Raw genomic sequence first — 16,486 nt, 5'->3', positions numbered from 1 at the left:
TTCTTGTTGATCCGGCTCAGTCATTCTCCCTCCCTTTTCATATTTTCTCTCTCTCCCTCTCTCCTTGTCTCTCTTTCAATGCATCATGTACAGTCAGAAACCCATGTCTTGCAGCTGATTGTGTGGCGGTTGGAGAGACAACGCCATATTTGGATGACAAAGTGCCTACGTGCTGTGGCTATGATGGCTGCTGTCACTATTTTCATTCTGATCCACCACACTCTTCCCCTGCTAACTGTCAATCAACTGGTATCACCACCCTGTCACTCTTATACATGATCAGAGACCTACTTCCTGTGTCCAGGCAAAATTAAGAAAGCTGCTGACAGCTGTCAGTTTCACTTCTCCTTTAGTTCACTGGTCTAATAGCATTGAGATTCAAGGCAAAACATGTAAAGGCCAAACTAAAGGAAGATATGAATGTAATATTAGTAAAGTAGACAACATCCAGCTTCAAGCCTCGTCAATGTTTTTCCTCTTCAGCCTTCCTAGCTGGGTCTTGGAGAAGAGCATGGCTTTACCTCCAATTGGATGCTTTACACAAACAAATAATCCACTCCCTGGATTTAAATACTGATTGTCCTTTATCTTGTCTTCTTCGGTAATCTGTGTGTGTTAGGCTCGGCCTGGTCACACCACTCCCTCTCTATGTCTCCAGCTCTATTTCTTACCATCCAGCTCCTGCCTCTGATGACGTAAACATGGATGAAAGGCACTTTCCTTTAGCTGATTGAGAGTGGGGAAGTTCATATTGTTTGAGACGTAACTTTTTTTTAAAAATGATGGCGTCAATTCATACTTTCTATGGGCTTGTTTATGTCAAGCATTGCTAACTGTATATGATATTAAGATATGGCTGCACATGGATGTAATGGCTTCCATTGATTGAGACCTAGTAAATACTCAGTGTCTGCTAACTTAAGTGTCCTCAGTGGAGGGTTCCCATGAAATAGACCAGCCCATGGGAGACATCCGCTCTTCAGTATGTCTCCCCTAACATTTAGCCTCCGGTTGAAACACACTTTACCAGAGCACAGACCAGGGATATTTTGCATACTCATTTGCAAGTCAAATTCAACTCTGTGCCCCATCTTCTGGCCTCTCTATCTACGTGTCTGTGCGCGTGTGTGTGTGTGTGTGTGTGTGTGTGTGTGTGTGTGTGTGTGTGTGTGTGTGTGTGTGTGTGTGTGTGTGTGTGTGAGCGAGCTTGAGTTTGGTGTGGTTAGGTTTGAGACTGTGTGCAGATGATTGTTTTCCTGCATTACATGTTCTTGGCTGGGTAGAACAGATTTAGAGTTTTTGTTTTCTTTATTTCTGTTAATGTGTTGAGTCGGTTTCTGTTATCTGATTCCTCCATAAGCTCGCTGGCAAGGCAGCGGACATGGGCCTTTAGACTAAATAGTGCTGCACGATTGCTTTGTTGATTTCACCTTTTGTTTCATTATCTGATAGTTTTAACATACATTTTACTTTTTATTATCCTTTTTTATTTTCTGTGGATGCATCAAGTTCAAATGAGGGATAAAATAATTTGTCTTGATTTAGTTTAAGATTTTTGTTGAGCTGGAAGTGTTTAAACATTTTCAGATTTTAGCTTAACTTTGAGTGGACAGTTTAACATTGAAGTTCAAGAGAAACTTCTAGTTTAGTACTTTGCAAGATTAGGATACCACGGTGCCTTAGGTCACAGGAGATGCAAATAAAGAGCGGGAGGCAACAGACAGAGAGAGAATCCCAGTCAAAGGTACCTGGGAAAGAAAAGGAGATAATAATAGAACCATCAAATACTGAATATATAATTACTATTGAGAAGTTACTATATTGTGTTGTTTTAAAACCCTGCATTTTGTTGTACTGAATGATAAAAAGCACACATTCACACGCCTGTATGTGAATGTTAAAAAGGGAAGTGCATCTCAGGTGCGTGTGTGGACCTAGTCCCCAAATATCCCCCTTTTTTACCCCCAGGCTACGGTCTGGGTCACGCCCCTCCTCTGCAGGACACATGTCCTGTTTGTTTAGGCCCGCCTATCCTGCTCCTATCTCTGCCATTGGCTACCTGTGGAGGATTTTGATTTGCTCTGTATCCTCACACCAGGATGCAGCCCTAACTGTTCCTCCTGAGCACAACGGACCCCGTTGCCTAGGTAATATAAATACTCATTTGCATGGCACCACAGATTTGTTTACCAACTGTACCCGACAGTGGACAGGCTGCCTGTTTCATTCCGCACCAAGACACTGATTTCTGTGACAACTCATCAACATAAACTCATACTGCTGTTGTGACCATGTCCATGTGTATGTGTGTTGTATTTCTTACCTTCAGTAAGTATTCTTCATCACCTGAAATATCTTTCTTGGTCATTCTTCTGTGTATGGTTGTGTGGTGGTTAAACTCAGGTTTAAATTAGTTTTTGAGGCATAGCGACCTGAAAACTCTTATAATGGGATAGAGCAGTGGGACTTGAATACATATTAGTAATACTTGGTCAGCTACTTCTATAGTATAAGACATATTTAACTAAGCAATGATCTGATTTGCCTGTAACAGCTTAAATGGCCTAACTGGATCTGCTGTTTGAGGAAGGTGGTGTCCTCATGAGAAGTGCAATGTGTTTGTCAAAGCAAACCCGTCAGAATGGATGGGTGTGGTACGGTATGGGTAGAGGGTGTTTGAGTACTCTATCCTCTGTCTGTCTGTTGTTATACAGTATATCCCAAATCACAACACAGAGGGAATACACTTCTTTGCACTTGAAGACCAACTGTGTGACTGACTAGAGATTCAAATGAATGTGCAGACCTTTGCTTATGGGTGTGAAGAACATGCATCATACATGAGGAAGGCCTACACAGTTTGTACATTAGTGACTGAGATTTTGGAAGAATTGGGGGGGGTTGATCAATAATGAGGAAAAACAAATTAATTTCCTCCCTCTCCTCTCTTTAGTGAGCATGGTGGCATGCATGGGAAGTCCATTACTTTGGCTGTGTGACATTTGAGAACCTGGTGGACTTGAGATTTGCATGTTGTTCCAGGTATAGATTTGAATGAAGCCTTACTCTATCTCTCACTGGTCATACTAGAGATTTCTGCCCCAGGCAACATGAGCTCAGCCTTGCAAAGGACTGCTACAGAGCCAGTTGGAAGACTGTCTACATGCAACCTGCCCTATGGCAAAACGGTTACACATAAAGACTAGGTTTACAGATGTAGGATCTTAATTTGATCCAGTTTGCTATACAGCAGGAAACTAATTCTGCAGCAACAGGAAATGTGAATTCAACTGTCTATTATAATAAATGGCAATTTTTTGTAGAGGCTGATGATACATTTTTCATTAGGGCAAATCAACTGACACTTATAAGTGGAAATTACAAACTTTAGAATCTTTTTTAAACCCTGAATACACTACAGGTTATAATTTCTTGCTATGCAGGGAAATTCTCAGCAACAAAAGAGTGATCAAATTAAGATCCTACATCTGTACCATGAGCCATCTCATCTTACTAAGCTAACACAATGCGTGTTTTTTACCGTTTGCCAGTTTTTTTCTTCTTCAGAATGTTTGTCTATTTGTCACATGAGATTGAATGTGTGATTGTTAACTCACGCTCCGCCCATATTTTTCTTTTCTCCACAGCTCATAATGATGACAAGGTTTATAATAACATCTCACAGTTTATTTGGAGAGCATTTGTTCATTCATACCATTGCTTCATTTTATTTGACATAAGATTAATATATAAATATGAATGGCACACATACTGTTTGTGAACACATAATGCTTTTTCTTAAATACATTCTGCAACAAAATCACGAGACCTATCTCTTCACAATTGACTTCAAAGGCCTCTGTGATAAGTCTACAACCTCATAATGCACCCAAAGGATGCATATCAGTTGAATTCCATTTTATTCCAAAGGACTGTTCCTCTAGTCTGGCTGACACCAGCTTTCAAAGTCCTTTTCCTCATTGTGTAGTCACATGGGTCGTGTCAGTCAGGCTACTGTTTCTCCTTAAGTGATAGCAAATACTTAAGTACCTTCATAATTTGCGTTGTCTTATTTCTACTGGTTAGCTGCCAGCTCTGATTTACTTAAAAATGCATTTTCACAAGAAGGATAATATTCAGTACTATACAATTCTTGTGTCCGTAGGGGCCATTTTTGTATCATGATGCCCACCACGAAGGGACATCAAGTTTGGTCTTTCTTTTTCTTTCTTTGCTATATTGCTTTGCTAAGGGCATAAGGCACGTTTTGCTCCTCCTCTTCTCCATCCATTGTTTTCAACCGCTTCACTTCAGGCCATGTTGGCTCTCATGGTGTCTGCGGAGGTCCACCTTGCGTTGGAAGCCCTTGGCACAGATCTCACAGCCGAAGGGCTTGAAGCCTGTGTGTTTACGACTGTGTGTGATGAGGTTAGAGCTCTGGCTGAACGCCTTGCCACACACCTGGCATTTGTGGGGCTTCTCACCTAAATAGTTACATACAAAAACATGTTTAAACTGTGGCATCAAATCAATCATAATCAAATATCACAGTTCCATTTTGTATTGATGCCCCTACATGTGAGCGATATTTTGCATTCCCCATCTAGTATTAAAACAGATCACATGAGAACACATGATCACATGATAACGCATGAGGTACAGTATATAAACTCAGCAAAAAAATGTCCCTTTTTTAGGACCCTTTCAAAGATAATTTGTAAAAATCCAAATAACTTCACAGATCTTCATTTTAAAGGGTTTAAACACTGTTTCCCATGCTTATTCAATGAACCATAAACAATTAATGAATATGCACCTGTGGAACGGTCGTTAAGACACTAACTTCCTACAGATGGTATGCAGTTACGGTCACAGTTATGAAAACTTAGGACACTACTAAAAGAGGCCTTTCTACTGACTCTGAAAAACACCAAAAGAAAGATGCCCAGGGTTTCTGCTCATCTGCGTGAACGTGTCGTAGGCATGCTGCAAGGAGCCAAGAGGACTGCAGATGTGGCCAGGGCAATAAATTGCAATATCCGTACTGTGAGACGCCTACGACAGCGCTACAGGGAGACAGGACGGACAGCTGATTGTCCTCGCAGTGGCAGCAGACCACGTGTAACAACACATGCACGGGATCGGTACATCCGAACATCACACCTGTGGGACAGGTACAGGATGGCAACAACAACTGCCCGAGTTACACCAGGAACGCAAATCCCTCCCTCCATCAGTGCTCAGACTGTCCGCAATAGGCTGAGAGAGGCTGGACTGAGGGCTTGTAGGCCTGTTGTAAGGCAGGTCCTCACCAGACATCACCGGCAACAACGTCACCTATGTGCACAAACCTACTGTTGCTGGACCAGACAGGACTGGCAAAAAGTGCCCTTCACTGACGAGTCAGGGTTTTGTCTCACCAGGGGTGATGGTCGGATTCACATTTATCGTCGAAGGAATGAGCGTTACACCGAGGCCTGTACTCTGGAGCGGGATCGATTTGGAGGTGGAGGGTCCGTCATGGTCTGGGGCGGTATGTCACAGCATCATCGGACTGAGCTTGTTGTCATTGCAGGCAATCTCAACGCTGTGCGTTACAGGGAAGACATCCTCTTCCCTCATGTGTTACCCTTCTTGCAGGCTCATCTTGACATGACCCTCCAGCATGACAATACCACCAGCCATACTGCTCGTTCTGTGTGTGATTTCTTGCAAGGCAGGAATGTCAGTGTTCTGCCATGGCAAGCGAAGAGCCTGGATCTCAATCCCATTGAGCACGTCTGGGACCTGTTGGATCAGATGGTGAGGGCTATGGCCATTCCCCCCAGAAATGTCCGGGAACTTGCAGGTGCCTTGGTGGAAGAGTGGGTAAGGAGGAGGAATTGCACTGCAGTACTTAATGCAGCTGTTGGCCACACCAGATACTGACTGTTACTTTTGATTTTGACCCCCCCCTTTGTTCAGGGACACATTATTCGATTTCTGTTAGTCACATGTCTGTGGAACTTGTTCAGTTTATGTCTCAGTTGTTGAATCTTGTTATGTTCATACAAATATTTACACATGTTAAGTTTGCTGAAAACAAATGCAGTTGACAGTGAGAGGACGTTTCTTTTTTTGCTGAGTGTTTGTGCTGTAGAGCTGAAGTCAGTATCAATGACTGGGAGGAAAGAATCGTGCCATTGTTCAGATTTGTCGAACATTCATTTGAGACATATTCTGCCTGCACAGAGTTCCTTTCACAGAGGCCTCGGCAAAGTAGGATAACCAGATATGCAAATCAGATGGACATTTGTTTAAGTTTCTTTTTTTGATTTATCAGTAGTTATTACTCTTGGAAACAATTCATGTTACAGCACCTAGAAAGCAGAGAACTATAGAGTGAGCCAATTGCTAAAGTTGTCTTTTATTTTTCTGAGAAATTACAATACACTCATAAGTAATTGGATCCCTAACTTTGGTGCTATGTGGATGCTCTTCTCTCCTCACCTGTGTGGATGTAGGTGTGTTTCTTCATGTCTGACTTCTGGTGGAATCTCTTTCCACAGTACTGACAGGGGTAGGGCCTGGTGTCTGAGTGGATGAGTAGATGGGTGGAGAGGGTGGAGGAGCGCTTGAATGTCTTCCCACACATCTTGCATTCAAAACTTCTTTCCTTTGTTTAAAGAAACAGGTACAGATGTAGGATCTTAATTTGAGCCAGTTTGTTACAGCAGGAAAATAATCCTGCAGCAACAGGAAATTTGAATTATTATGTGGATCATTTGTAATGGATATTTGTTGTAGGGGTTGATACATTTTCATTATTGCAAATCAAGTTTGACATTTTTAAGTGGAAATTACAGACTTTAGATACCTTTCTTTTTTAAACCCATTTTCCTCCCCAATTTCATGATATCCAATTGGCAGTTACAGTCTTGTCCCATCGCTGCAACTCCCATACGGACTCGGGAGAGGCGAAGGTCGAGAGCCATGCGTGCTTCAAAACATGACCCTGCCAAGCCGCACTGCTCGCTTAACCCGGAACCCAGCGGCACCAGTGTGTAGCAGGAAACACCGTACAATGGGCGACCGTGTTAGCGCTCATGCGCCCGGCCCGCCACAGGAGTCGCTAGAGCTCGATTGGACAAGGACATCCCAGCCGGCCAAACCCTCCCCTAACCCAGAAGATGCTGGGCTAATTGTGCGCCGCCTCATATGTCTCGCGGTTGCGGTCCGCTGCAATACAGCCTTGGATCGAACCTTGGTCTGTAGTGACGCCTCAAGCACGTCGATGCAGTGCCTTAGACTGCTGCGCCACTCGGGAGGCTAGATGCCTTTTTAAACCTTGAATACACTGCAGGTTTGCATTTCCTGCTGTGCAACAAGAGTGATTTTATCACATTTCAAATATTATAATTCTCATGAAAGTACCTTGGGCTATTTTTCCATGGAAGTACACAAAGAACTTAGGCAATTTGGGCACTGTGCCAGATTCAACATATCTGTTTGTCCTTCTTGTTTCCTTAACCATCTCCAACAGTGCATTGTGGGTACCTGTGAGTGGACATTCATGTGTTGCTCCAGACTGACGCCGTGGCCAAAGGTTTTCCTGCAGATGTTGCAGCCAAATGGTCTGGTCCCGCTGTGGGAGCGTCTGACATGAACCTCAAGACCATGAGGGGTTGAGAACACCTGCCGTGGCAGAGGAGGACAGGGGAGTTATCAAACTGCTAGTCACAATGTTGATGTCAATTTAAAGACTGATGCATTTGAAAGACTACATGTGATGTTTTGAATAGGGATATGTGACCACATACACAACTTTCCCTCTGGTGGCTTTGCGAAATCTCTGTGTGCTGTGTGTTGTGGCAGTTTAATTTTGTATAGGCCCATTAGCTATTGTCAGTCTCACAGCGTAAAGAGAAAGCTGTGACTCCACTCCTGCATATGTACCTTGTCACAGGTGATGCAGTGATAAGTGTCAGAGGTGAGGGAGTAGTGTGTGCTGCAGTCTAGAGGTTGCTGTGGCTCAGGGCTGTGGCTGACTTGAGCCCCGTACAGGCTGCTGGCGTGCTGCAGGAGGTAGGGGGGGGGGCCCATCTGACGGAGGTCATAGGACGCAGGTAAAGAGTCCCAGGCATAGGAGGGTTTGTAGAAGGGAGGGAACTCTGCCATGTGAGCCTCTGAGGTTAAACGGAGTAAGATGATTGAGTCAATGAACACTTCCTCTGAAAAACCTTCTAAATAATATGTTGTCCCATTTAGGACCAATATGGTCCTACTCTTTTCTATTCTATTCCCAACACTTTTTGGGGGGGGACATCATGTCATCCCTTCACAACATCCCAGCCCAGTTGGAGGGTCTCCCACCTGATAAGTAGTATGGTCGTGGAGCAGGGGCAACCGGCTGTCCTGTTGGCTTAAGGTAAGAGGGGACTGGGCGTTCAGGCTCCTGCTCATGTTTGATATAACAATAGGGGTCTGGTTCAGGAAGGGAGGGCTGACCCACTGACTGAGGCCTGACTGGAGACTCTGGACTCTGTGGTTCAGAAGAGATCACACCTGTCAAGTCACAATTGCAAATAGGATTAATTGAGTGTCAACATAAAGTCCAAATATTTTGTCTGTAAATGAGTACATACATGTACAGTGTAGATTGAAGGCTTAGAATCCTTCAGAATAATGTCTCTTTTGTATAAACCCACCCTAACCACTTAATTTCAATAACTCCAGGAATGCACTGACAAATCCAAGCATCAAAAACAGTCCAAGCATATTGCTTTTGAGATACTTTTTCTAGTCCACTAGGTGTTGCATCTGTCCTCAAATGTAATGAATTTTCTATGATGTTTAACGTAACATTATAAAAGTCCCACTGTATGCTGCAACGCATCATTATGGATTCACTTTTCTCAACTCAAATATTTATACATTATTATTTATTTTTAGCAATAGCTTTCATTTAATCAGATAATAAAAAAATAATAGTCTATGATGGTCAGGGGAGTGAAAAAATAACCAGGAAATCTAAACATGGCATTGTCACTGTGTCAATTGATTAATTATAAACTACAATTGATGAAATAACTGGCAAATCATTATACACGTTTCGTTATACAATTGTGAAAGTCTTGATGTGTCGCCATGATAATCTTGACATTCTTACTTGTAAATTCAGGTTCCCTCGGTTCGACTTCGTCTTCATGAGAGCGGTGCACATTGTAAGATGCGCACCTCTTGTTTTTCACCAAAAAGGATCGTGGCATGACAACGCTGTTGAAAAAAAATATTACGATAAATGCTTATAGACAACTTAAAATGTTTTAGGCTAGGCCTAACATTTTATAATATACAGTTTATTAGTCTGTGAACTTTCAAGATTTTTAATTTGGCTGGTATAACATATTTGATGGAGCGTTTCTGAGCGAGGGAAACACATGTAATTACCATTACATAATTCTTAGACACATTGTGTCATATGTGTTAATTCAGTTAAGGTAGGTTGTTTAACTGTATGTTATAACACATGTTTTAAATGTAAATATTTGAAACATAAAATAGCCAAATACTTTCACACTTGTCCAGTCATTAATTTCCATAATATGCTGTGAAGTCCAATGATCTATCAGTAGGTCTTTTTCAGTTTTCGTTTTAACTATGTATGTATCTTGAAATATAATGCTGTAAAATACAGAACTTAAAAAAGTTTCGTTCCAAAAGCATATGATAGGCTAATTACGTTTAAAGCATCACTGACTTGGATACGCTAATTGTAAAATGCATTAATTCCATTATAGCCTACATGAATCCATTTTCATTCTTCGAATTATCAATATTTCTAAGAATAGTCTACAGGGAATATTCGTTATAATATTATGCACCTGCTGTAGCCTACTTACCGTTTGTTTATAAGAAGTAGGGAGGATAGTGCTCTTATTAAATAGGCTAGGTTAATTATTTCCCCAGTCTTAAAACATCATCCAATCTGTCGAAGAATAAATATTTCCTAAAATCCTTTCGCAAAAGTCCGAATCCAAACCACTGTAAGACATCACACTTGCTGCTCTCTTCCTTTTGCTCCCCTCCCTGATTTTCAATCAGATAATGTTGTGCAGGAATCTGACTGTGGTTTCAACCAATGAGAGAGCCAACTCGCAGGTGGAAATTTGCGTAGAAAAACATTGGCCCTGGACACAGTCCCTCGAACTGTTACAAACGATTTCAAGTTTCAAACAGTTCACAAATAAATTGAAATAATGTTAGAACATCATGTCTTCCTCATGATTGTATTTTGTTTGGCCACATATAGGGCTAATGGTTTTCAAATTGGAATGAAAAAATGTAATTTGACCAATTAGTGACAGAATATTTTACTAACTTTAACATGGATTAGAGAAACAAAAATAAACAAAATCCAAATGTTTCACTCCTTAGCCTACAATTTGCAATATTTGATTTACAGGATTTACAGTAGTAGTTTCATTCTCACTGTTGTGTAAATGAAATTGCCAATACATCTTGGGTGGCTAAGATTTAAATAAGCAAAACTGGGCCCCAGCACCTCCATAGATACACACACCAAACCAGTCTCCTGCGATTATTCATGTTTACACAGTCTTGTTTGCACTGTACTGTATTTTGTGTATAGCTGTTCATCAGTTAGCCTACCGACATAGATTTGTTTCTATCCAAACTGTCATAACTTTTGTCAGTTGGTCTACTCTATCCAAACTGTCATAAAGAAGGCTATTTCTCTTGAGGGCAGGGATACTCTTAACGAAAATACTATTTTGAAAAATATATATAATACAATGAAGTATAGATATATAAATATATATAGTGTTACAATAACAGTATGTATAAAGCAATTAACGTCACTTTTGTAAGCTACACTAATTATATCTTGCCAAGACAAGAATTCATTTTCAGTGCATGAACTCACGATGTCATGAAGTGCAGAGGCATACTTGCGACATCATGTGGCTGTTTTACGTCAATATATTATTCTCATACGGGCGTCTCGACTACTGGAGAGCAGGGGTATTCAACCTGGGGCCTGCGGAGATACTGCAAGGGGTCCCCTAAAATATTAATATTATTTTAAATATATTGTATAAAAGTAAAAAATATTTTCAATGTTTTTCTGAATATCACTAGCAACAACAGAATAAACGCATTGTGAATTAGATACATGTTGTATAACATGAGAATATCTTCTCTCTAATGATGTCAGCTTTATTTCTCAACTCCTAATATTGAGCAAATTAAACTCATTGCAGCCAATTACACTCATTGGAGTATCTGCTTTCTTAACTTGGACATATTTTTGCCAACACATGGCTAACCTTTGTTTAACCAGCTTAATAGAAAATATTGTTGGAGTTACCTTTCTAGCTAATAGGATATGTTAGAGTTTATACTTCCTATTCCAATTATGTTGGGAGCAGGGGCGTAGTGCGAAATTCATTGGTGGGTGGGCCTGCAGATATGTGGGTGCCCACACCTTTGCCGTGGGGCAAAGTGACAAATGTACAGTTGTATAGCTCATCTCATGCTATTTGTTACAGGGAACGCAACACCCTGCTACAACTCAACTCCCCATGGAGCGAAAGAGGTATGGGATTGTAGGTGCGAGTAAGGATGACAAAAGGCAGAGGATTTACCGTTTATTCCTTCACCCGGTAAATTTGGGGAAAAGGGGCTGGATGGAACCAAAGCAAAGAAAGTAAATGTCAAAGCCCCCTCTCCTACCTTACCTGCCTACCCACTACTTATCTAACCTACCCTCTCCTACCTTACCTGCCTACCCACTACTTATCTAACCTACCCTCTCCTACCTTACCTGCCTACCCACTACTTATCTAACCTACCCTCTCCTACCTTACCTGCCTACCCACTACTTATCTAACCTACCCTCTCCTACCTTACCTGCCTACCCACTACTTATCTAACCTACCCTCTCCTACCTTACCTGCCTACCCACTACTTACCTAACTTTTAGCACCACCTGGTGCGCCAACCAAAATACAGGGGGTAGTCCGCCCAGGTCTTACCTAGTGTGCATAAACAGACTCAATACTACGGGTTATGTATGCCCGCAGGCTTCTTGACTAAGCACTCCCTAGGTGCCTTACCCATCCCCCCTGGGAACAAATGAAACAGAATAATACAAACAATGTCAATTATCCCCAACAAAATGCATCCTATTGACACACAGGACATACTAATCAGCTCTATCTCAGCAACAACCAACATAGGACATACCAAATCCCCTCTGTATCTGAGAAACACCCACCACAGGATATAACCCCCCAGCTCTATCCGCTCTCTCCTAACAAAGGAACACTGGCTTTTCTAGCTTCTGAAGGAGTCTGTAATTACAGACAGCTGTATACTTTGACGATAGGGCGGGGTCAGCTCCAATTAGCATTGGGGCCAACCAATCAGCTGCTTGGAGGAATTTCAGGAAGCCATCCTGAAACACATACATACAAACAAAACCACAACACAGAAACTGGGAACGTAACACACCCACCACAATACATGCAAACATACAGTTTGCAATAACATAACACATCCCCAGTTACTAAACCCGTGATAGAGCGTCGGCAACCACATTCGCTGAGCCCTTAACTTACTTTATCTGTACATTGTATCCTTGTACAATCAGAGCCCACCGCATAAGGCGGCGGTTCTGATTGTGCATTTGCTTCAAAAACACCAAAGGATTATGGTCTGTGAAGACCAGTATAGGCAAGGCACTTGAGCCCACATATACGTCAAAGAACTGTAAGGCTAGCAATAAAGCCAGCATCTCTTGTTCAATGGTGGAGTACCTTGACTGACACGAGTTGAACTTACAGGAGAAGAAACTGACGGGCCGATCCACTCCCTCTTCATCTTCCTGCAAGAGAACCGCACCCACCCCCACTATGCTAGCGTCTACCTCCAATTTAAAAGGTTTGTCAAAGTTGGGGGCGGCAAGCACTGGGGCACTACAAAGTAGCTTTTTAGCGGACTCAAAAGCACAGTTACAGTCCTGGGACCACTTAAATGGTACCTTGGGACTAAGCAGAGACGTAAGGGGAACTACTACCGTCAAGAAGTTCTTACCGAAAGTACGATAGTACCCTACCGTCCCCATGAATCTGTGCAAAAGGAATCTGTGCAACTGGCGGCGAGTCGTGGGAGCTGGAAAAGCAACAATTGCTTCCATTTGCCAGTTACTGGGTGCACTTGACCTCGTCCCACTTGTTTCCCTAAGTAAGTCACTGTAGCCTTCCCAAACTCACACTTGGCCACACTTTTCAAAGTGGCGAGATGATCAGACCAAGTAGACGAATGAATTATCACATTGTCAAGGTAAGCAGTACAATTTGGCACATTCAAGAACACAATGTTAACTCGGCGCTGAAAAGTAGCAGGTGCATTACACATTCCAAAGGGCATCACAGTGTATTGTAAGAAGTTATCAGGCGTAACGAAAGCCGAGATGTCAGAAGCTCGAGAGGTCAGACACCTGCCAATAACCTTTTAGCAAATCTAACTTACCAACGTAAGCAGCAGAGTCAATTCTATCAGTGCAGTCATCTAAGCGAGGTAGAGGAAAATAATCAGACTTTGTAACTGCATTTACACGACGATAGTCCGTACATAAGCGGGACGTACCGTCAGGCTTAGGAACGAGAATACACGAGGAACTCCAGGAGCTGTTACTGGGTTTTGCCATGTAATTCTATACTAAATAAGCTACCTCACTTTTCATTACCTCCCTTTTCTTAGTGTTAACCCGCTACGGATGCTGGCGTATAGGAGCAGCGTTCCCCACATCCACGTCATGTTCCAAGATGGCCTTGCGACTTGGAACGTCCTGAAACACATTGAGAACTATTTATCAATAGGATAAGATCATTAGTTTGATCGTTATCCAAATGATCCATTTGAGAGGTTAACTTTTTCAGCATCGCCGAATTACATAAGCGTTCACACTGCTGTAACGTATGGCGTAACTCCAACCTGTCCTACTTATCATCCTCCTCTAGGTCCCATCCAGGCTTCAGCACCACCGCAGCCACACTGGAGATGGCGGGCTGGGCCAGCTTACCTGAGCAGCTGTCTGGAGTATCACGCACATATGCTTTCAGCATGTTAACATGACACACACGGAAAGAACGCCTATGATCGGGGGTCTTTATCACATAATTGGTGTCACCGAGTTTCTTTTCCACAAGATACGGCCCAGAAAAACGTGCCGACAGAGATGAGCCAGGGATTGGCAACAAAACTAAAACGTGATAATTTGGAATTTTTGTCTGCCTTGTCATGACCACTATTTCCAGTGGATTCCTAGGCATAATGCATCAAACTAACGGAGGTATTTGGATATAAAAAATATTTATCGCTGCTTTATCCGGGGTTACAGCACCCTGGCCTCCCTGTCTGCACTCACCTCAAACACCTGGTTTGTTTTAGTACACCACTGCTCCTATCCTGGTTCATCCTGTGTTTTACTTGCTATATTGTATTTACTTCGCCAGCATGGCCTTTTTTTTGCCTTTACCCCACTTATCTCACCTCACTTGCTCACATTGTATATAGACTTATTTTTCTACTGTATTATTGACTGTATGTTTGTTTTACTCCATGTGTAATTCTGTGTTGTTGTATGTGTCGAACTGCTTTGCTTTATCTTGGCCAGTTCGCAATTGTAAATGAGAACTGGTTCTCAACTTGCCTACCTGGTTAAATAAAAAAATCCTGACCCTTCCCATCAGTTTGTGGTGGAGGCCGATGCTTCGGATGTCGGAGTGGGGGCTGTTCTGTTCTGCCCAGGAATGGAGGGACTGGCTAGGAGGGGCGGAACATCCGTTCATTGTGTGGACCAATCACAAAAACCTAGAGTATCTCCGCTCCACCAAGTGCCTCAACTCCAGGCAAGCGAGATGGGCCCTGCTGTTTACCCAGTTCAACTTTTCCGTCTCATTCCGACCGGGGTCCAAGAACGTCAAGCCGGATGCCCTGTCTTGCCGCTATAACCCCACGGTTACCACCCCGGAGCCTGAGACCATCCTTCCCACCTCGTGCCTGGCGACGGCACTCAGCTGGGGTATAGGGAAACGTGTCCGGGAGGCACAGCGGTCCCAGCCAAACCCTGGGGGGTCCGAGATAACCAGATGTTTGTACCTGACGCTGTTGGCACCGCGGTCCTGGAGTGGGCCATTCCTCCCTGGTCCCATATATCCCTGGATTTCGTCATGGGTCTCCCCCATTTAAGGGTAACACTGACATCCTGACTGTGGTCGACTGGTTTTCCAAAGCCACCCACTTCATTCCTCTCCCCAAACTAACCTCGGCCAAGGAGATGGCCCAGCTCATGGTGCTGCAGGTCCTGCGGATCCACAGACTCCCGGCGGACATGGTCTCCGACTGGGGTCCACAGTTCTCATCCCAGTTCTGGAAGGCGTGCTGCACGCTCATTGGGTCATTGGCTAGCCTGTGCTCCAGATTCCACCTCCAGGCCAGCGGCCAGTCGGAGAAAGCCAACCAGGACTTAGAGACGACTCTTCGCTGCCTAGTCTCCGCCAACACCCTTCCTTGCTCTGCCACGGGTCTCTCGCCCTCCGAGTGTTCCTTAGGATTTCAGCCTCCGCTCTTCCCCGAGCAAGAGGAGCAGGTCAGCAATCCCTCTGCCCAGATGTTCATCCCCGCTGTTGTCGTAAGTGGAAGAGAGCCCGGTCTGTTGAAGACCACTTCCAGGTATTGGCGACAAGCGGTTCCCCACCAGACCCCTGAGCCACGCTATCGGCTCGGGCAGAGGGTACGGCTCTCCACCTGGGACCTGCCCCTCCAGGTGGAGTCCCGGAAATGTTCCTCCCGTTTCATAGGCCCATTCCCCATCTCTGGACTTATTAGCCCCACTGCTGTTCGTCTTTTGTTACCCCGTACCCTCCGTATTCATCCTACTTTCTATGTGTCTAGGATTAAGCTTGTGTCTCACAGCCCTTTTGTCTTCTGTTTCCAGGCCCATCCCTCCTCCCTGTGTCATCGATGGCCATCCGGCATACACGGTGAGATGCCTCCTGAGTGTTCGACCATGGGGCAGGGCTTTCCAGTTGGCTGTCGAAACGTTGGTATTACATTTTTGCATCAGCTCCTGGAGTGTGCGGCTCTCTCTTATTTTCAAGTTTCTACTCCGCTAGCCAGCACCTCGTCTTAATAGGTGTGAGTTTCTTTTTCTTCTAGAGCAGGGCTTTCCAGTACCTGGTTGACTGGGAGGGTTATGGCCCGGAAGAGAGGTGCTGGGTCCCCGCTAGAGACATCCTGGACCCAGCCCTCATCACCGAATTCCACCGCCAGCACCCTGGTCAACCAGGTATGCGCCCAGGTAGAACGCCAGGCGTACCTGGGGAGGGGGGTAATTTCACACCCTGATCTGTTTCAGCTGTCTTGGATTGTCTCCACCCCACTCCAAGTGACGCCCATCTTCCACATTATCTCCTATGTA

At 43.8% G+C, this 16,486-nt stretch overlaps 1 protein-coding gene across 2 annotated transcripts; it reads right to left on the bottom strand.

Moving 5' to 3' along the window:
• Positions 1 to 3,669: 3,669 nt before the first annotated feature.
• LOC112219358 (zinc finger protein Gfi-1b) lies at positions 3,670 to 10,162 on the bottom strand. 2 transcript variants are annotated; one of them, XM_024380535.2, is made up of 7 exons: positions 9,882 to 10,162; positions 9,149 to 9,255; positions 8,353 to 8,521; positions 7,936 to 8,165; positions 7,537 to 7,674; positions 6,490 to 6,655; positions 3,670 to 4,484 (listed from the first exon to the last, which is right to left on the bottom strand). In XM_024380535.2, exons 2-7 carry the CDS (start codon positions 9,200 to 9,202, stop codon positions 4,306 to 4,308), a joined length of 936 nt encoding a protein of 311 aa, XP_024236303.1. In that variant the 5' UTR covers positions 9,203 to 9,255; positions 9,882 to 10,162; the 3' UTR covers positions 3,670 to 4,305. The 2 variants fall into 2 exon arrangements, with proteins under 2 accessions (XP_024236303.1, XP_024236302.1); XM_024380534.2 differs by having other exon boundaries at positions 8,353 to 8,544; positions 9,882 to 10,153.
• Positions 10,163 to 16,486: the final 6,324 nt, after the last annotated feature.

This window comes from Oncorhynchus tshawytscha, linkage group LG20, assembly GCF_018296145.1.
Source record: "Oncorhynchus tshawytscha isolate Ot180627B linkage group LG20, Otsh_v2.0, whole genome shotgun sequence".
Lineage (NCBI taxonomy): Eukaryota > Metazoa > Chordata > Actinopteri > Salmoniformes > Salmonidae > Oncorhynchus > Oncorhynchus tshawytscha.
Note: the sequence above shows the minus strand (reverse complement) of the source record. Positions and strands in the feature narration are given on the sequence as shown.